Source organism: Oryzias melastigma, linkage group LG5 (assembly GCF_002922805.2).
Source record: "Oryzias melastigma strain HK-1 linkage group LG5, ASM292280v2, whole genome shotgun sequence".
NCBI classification, from domain to species: Eukaryota; Metazoa; Chordata; class Actinopteri; order Beloniformes; family Adrianichthyidae; genus Oryzias; species Oryzias melastigma.
This window is the reverse complement of record NC_050516.1, coordinates 6,207,288-6,212,989: the sequence shown is the minus strand read 5'-3', so window position 1 is coordinate 6,212,989 and position 5,702 is coordinate 6,207,288. Positions and strand designations below refer to the sequence as shown.

Here is a 5,702-nt window from a genome sequence, read left to right as displayed (position 1 = left end):
GAACTGGTCAGGTAATTAGCAGGAGAGCAGAGTGCAGACATCAGGGAGGGAGAGGGAGGGGTGAGAATGAGAAACCATGACAGGATCATCAGTTTTCCTTCCATAAATGTTGGCTGTAGAGGAAGCTTGGAGAAGTCTGCTCTAAAGTCTTTATATATATATATATATATATATATATATATATATATATATATATATATATATATGCACGTTTTGGGGTTACATTTTCTACCCAAAATTAAATATAGTTTGATTCGTGGTGTTGTTAGAGGTAACGTGAATCAGCCAGAGATGTTCTCACAAATCATACCAAAAAGGTTTGGGAAAAAAATCAAACAAAATAAAATCCAACATCTTTTCCCCTTTTATTAATTAAAAAAAACTGCATATTAATATGTGTGAATGTGTGAATGGGTCTGTGACTACAAGTATACGTCATTTACCATTAATGGTTTATGACCTTAGTCATGAAACAATTAAAAACATATTTATATATTCTGTTAAATGCCAGGGATTTTGTAGGCTCCCCTCGTTTCTTGTGATGTTTATAGATTTTTTTTAAGCCTTTATTTTGAAGGTCGGTCCGGAAGTGTACGTCAGCGCAGCGCGCGGTGCCGCAGGCTGCTGGACTACTGGCAGCAGCGGCAGCAGAGACAGCGGTAGATGCCGTCCCATCGTCAGATCCCACCATCGGGGCTGCCGCGCTCCGCTCCTCCGGCGCCCACACCATGACTCCCGCATCCAGCCCCGCAGTCTGAAACGCTCCGAGGACCGCTGTGTGTGTGTCGCGCGCATCCATCTCCCCTGCAAGAGCATCGCGGCGATCCGCAACCCGCCAGCCGCGAACGGTGACAGGAGGGAACTCCCCCGCGCCGCGGAGCTGCGCTTTTCGCCGCAGAGAGAGGCGTCCCGCAGCACCACCGCCACGCAGAGTCCCCCCGCGCCACGCCGCAACATGTCATTCACGGGCAAGGACACGAACAGCGGGCATTACGCCAACTATGTGGGACCGTACCGCCTGGAGAAGACGCTGGGCAAAGGACAGACAGGTTAGTCGGCGGCGCTGGGGTCCTGCGCGCATCACCGGCGATACCGGGATACGGAGGTTTCCTCCCCATCACCAAGAGCTGCTCTCTTGATGATGGGGAGGGTGATGATGGTGGTGCTGATGATGGCCGTGCGCCTTTAATCGCTGTTGTCAGGCAGACGGAGCAGGGCGATGAGGAGACTTTTCTGTCTGCTCCTGCTCTACTCTCATCGGCCTCTGCAGGAGATGCTGCGAAGGCACGCACGATGCCGCAGCTCTTACTTTAGTGGTGGACTCATTTTTTGGAGGGTGGGGGGGCTTTAGGCCTCCATCTTCAGGAAGGAGGAACCTGCAGGAGGAAAGGTGAGGAGGCTGGCTCCTCCTGAGAATGTAAGGAGCAGAAACCTAAGTGGTCCAGCACATTCTGGGTCAGAACTGTGAAGCTTCCAGCTGGAAAGAAGGTGGAAGCTTCCTCACCTGTGTTTCCTCAAATCCCTTGATTGGATTTCAGACAAAAATATCTGATCCTTATGGTAAAAATCAGCTTTGAAAAACAGCAGCATTTGTTGACATACCCGTTATGTAACCTGCTGATGTTCTATCATGATCTCATTTAGCTTCAAAGCTGCTGCTTTCATCTGCTCTCAGAGTAATTCAAGTCTATGTGGAGAACATCCCAGAACTTCTGGAATGTTTTCAACTTTCCAGAATTGTTCCGAATCAGCTGATCTGTGATGGTTTCCCAGATCAACAGATTGTAGCGGTCTCCGTTCTGGTTGGGTGACCCAGCTTGCAGCTGGAGCTGCATGGCGAACCTCTGAACAATTGTCGGTGTTGATGTGTGTGTGCGGCCCATGGTGAAACCCTTCCATTCTTCTACCAGGGCTTTCCCAGGCTTCATGCGGTGCTCCAATTCTGAATGTTGGCCAGCAGTTTCTGCCGTTGCTATGGTTTCCGCTCTCCTCCAGGGACAAAGGCTCCTCTCTTCACTCTTGACTGCAGGAGCACAGGCTGCCTGTCTTTTCCTCTTCTTGTCATCACTTTTCACACTTGATACTCGGCTGCCTTACCCCATATGTCACAGAAGAAACTGGACGAAATGCACAGGCAGGGGCTGCCTCTTAACGTGCGAACATCCAGCTGTCTACCTGCCGTCCGCTCTGTCCTGTGATTCCCCCCAACACATTCAAAGCTCAGCTTTTCAATGTCCGTGTGATTGAGCACGCTTGCTATTGATTCTCAATTTGTCAGAGATTGTTGCAGAATTTCCACGAAAACTACAATCTGGATCAACATCTAAACTGCTTTTATTGCATAAATACACAAATATACAGCTGAGGTCAAGAATAATTAAATAATGTTAACTAAAGGTCAGCAGCTGTTCCACCTGTGGCTCACATGGATCTTTCTGTATTTTCATTAGAATAAGTTGATTTCTCCGCATATGTTATGCAGTGAGGCGTCAAAGCTATTAGGTCAAATTGTGGCTCCAAAAAGCGACTTGAAGTCACACAGTTTGGGATTGTTTTCTTATTTTGTGAACATTTCCTCACAGTTCACTCAAACTCTTTCAAACATTGGCTTTCTGCCCTTTGGTCCCATCGTCTTCTTGGTCCTTTCAAAGAGACAGATCTCATTAGTGCTACAGCTAGCATGACTGCTACAAGTCAAGGAAATGCTCAGAAGAAGACAAACCGCCAAAACGAAGGAAATAAACATTAATGTGAAGCAAAAGAAGTGAACTACAAAAAATATAAATCATAGAATCCAACTGCAGCAGCTCACATTCAAACTTTTTGTCCTGTGGTGTCAATAGCTCAAAGACCCTCTCTGATGAAAATCGTGTTTTTGGTGTTTCTAACATGTTCTTGTTGCATTTTTCTCATGATGGAGGACATGTTTCCAAATATTATGTCTTTGTGAGGCATGAGAGAAGTGCAAAGTGTAGACTGAGAGGTGAAGAGACATCCAAAGCAACGGAATACATTGTTATTTGTCTTAAAGATTCCTTTTGATGAAAAGTGTTTTTAATATGTTTATGTGGCATTATCCTCATGATGGAGGACATATATCAAATTTATATGTCAAATTCTTTATTTCAAATCGCTTCTATCCATTTTGTTGTATCCAGTTGCAGACAAATCTTTGTTTTCCTCGTCTGAGCAGCTTTTTTGTTGCACCAGTGATGTCAGCTTGGGATTGTTAAGACGGTAAGCTTGCGGGAGAGAGTGTAAATAGACAGCTCTCAGAACTCCTGCAGCTCTGAAGAAATTGTGTTCTAGAAAACATCAGTTTTTTTAAAAAGTCTTGGCTAAAACCAGAAAAATCATATTTAAAAAAAAAAACACTGAGAACACTTTGAAAATACTTGTTTTTTGGCTGTTAGCCTTGATTGTGTGTTTCAAGGTATCCATTCACTCCACATTCTCTGCATGTAACCTCTCTGAGTATGATCACTTTAGTAGTAGCATTCCAAAGGACCCTTGTTCTCTCATCTAGTCCTTTTCCTTCTTGTTCCAGTAGCCCACTTTCCATCAAGGTGCTCTGGTTCCCCAGCACCTGACGCAGACTTTGTTTGGCCGTATGACGTCTCAGCTGGCATGACATCTGTGTCATTGTCTCTCATTGGATATGAAGTAGGCGGTACCGTTAAGGGTCTTGCCCCACCAATCGCTTATTGCACCCTCTGGGTATCAACTGGGAATTGAAACTTGGTTTCCTGAATGTGTGTGTATATATATATATATATATATATATATATATATATATATATATATCAAACATCACTTTAAATGAAAAGTATTTGAAATACACGCCGTTTTATCTCTGACCCGTTAATACATCAGGCTCTAGCACACAAGCAGAGCTTCATTCCTAATAAGAAATGTTTTATGAAAAAAGAAAAACAGTTTAATGAAAATGTAGGAATGTCTAGCTTTTTGAAAAAAGTTCAATGTTACTTCAGAACAGAGAGAAAAAAAAATCAGGGACAGTTAGTGGTTATTAGGAGTCATTACTACAACCCAACAGAGCCGCTTGATGCCAAGAATGGTACTTTAGAAAAGACGGCAGGGGTTTCATTTGACTGGTATATTTTTTTATTTATAACCTCATTAGTGGATGCCATTATCACTGCCAACTTCCTGATTTATGTCAGAAAGTCTGATATCAAGACTTCCATTTAAAAAGCCATTTTGCCTGTAGGCAAAGTTTTCTCCCTCAGAAATAAAAGAAACAGGGGAAGATGGAGGCATGGGTCTCATACGTCTGTAATGTTCTCGTCAAAAGGATGGATTTTCTGCTCTAATCCAGTCTGTAATTTTTTTATTGTAAGCACGATCAAAGTAATTCCAGGAGATTCTGAATCTGCTGGAATTACATTGATCATGTTGAAAAGTTACTTAAAGATTTTATGTTTAAGCGTCACCGGTGACGTCCCAGGTGTTAAGGGTCAAAAAGTGTAACTTTTTTTGCAAGACTTATTAAAACATATTTAAAAAAAAACAACAAAGTAATTAGACAAATTTACTGCATTTTACTTTGACAAAAAATCATTAGAAATCAGCAAAATATAAATAATGAAAGAATCAAAACAGTAGCTTCAACTGTACCTACTCCTCCCTTCTGTAAAGGAGGCTTCATGAGGCAGAAGCTGCCTCTGACGTGGACATTTCTGGCTCATGAGGGCAGAAGAATTGTTAGAATGCAACAAAGGGAAGAGATTCAGGATTATTGTTTGTTTGTAGAGAAGGAAGACACCCGCCCACACCTGCTGCATAAACCATGGAGTCAGAGCAGAACATATGGATCATTGCGGAGCATATCGGCGTCCTGCTGCTCGCATCCCGACTGCAGCCTCGGTATGTGTTTGTCCTGCCTCCTGAACACCCCGGGTTATTGACAGGGAAAATCCTGAGGATGTGTGTGCATGCGCCGCCCGGGCACAGATGGCTGCCTTCAGGAGGCTTAAAAACGGCTGCATTATCAGTAGGTTGCAGGTGGTGGAGCTCCATCACTCTGACCTGGTGTGAATGCAGAAGTTTACAGCTACTCGGTGGATGTTTTCCTTTTTTGCTTCCAGCTCTGCGTTCCCTTCAGCTTCCCTCGTTTTGATGCATGAATGTAGAAGCACACACGTCACATTTCTGCTGCCTCATTTGCATGTAGAGAGGATAAAAAAAAAAAATTCCAGCAAGTGATTCAGTCCAAACATCATCATCCTCTAAGAATACCAGCTGGCTGCTGCACACTAAGATGCTGAGGCGCTCCTGTGATGTGATCATCTGTTAGGACTCATCCATCTTTAAGTGTCTGCAGAAATGAAAGGAGCAGATTTTTACATTGCTCTCTTTGACTTCAGGCTCGTTAAATTAGATTTTTGCTCCTCTTCTGACTCACTTGTTTGAACAGAGTTCGGCAGTGAGACGGAAAGCAATCTGCAAGCTTTCTGGTGGAGCCGGGTCTCTCCTAACAAGTCTCCTCTTTTGATAAAATCCTGGTTTCCCCACACTTGGCATGGCATCATGGCATCACGGTTCTGAAGAGGAAGGTGGACGGATTTAAAGTGAGAAATTTCCATGTGAAATGCTTGTTTGAAATGAGAGAGGAGCAGTGTGAGGAGGAGGAGGTGTCTTTGGACTCTCTGTCTGCCTGCAACTCTGCCTCTCTGGAGGAA

The 5,702-nt window shown here is 43.8% G+C and overlaps 1 protein-coding gene across 2 annotated transcripts in view; it reads left to right on the top strand.

The window, feature by feature from the left end:
• Positions 1-220: 220 nt before the first annotated feature.
• LOC112145575 (serine/threonine-protein kinase BRSK2) overlaps positions 221-5,702 on the top strand; it is a gene marked incomplete at its 3' end in the record, with an annotated part of 302,845 nt that continues 297,363 nt past the window's right edge. For both annotated transcript variants that reach the window (XM_036211820.1, XM_024270896.2), the window contains 1 exon segment: positions 221-1,049. In XM_036211820.1, the coding sequence (XP_036067713.1) occupies positions 956-1,049 (94 nt within the window).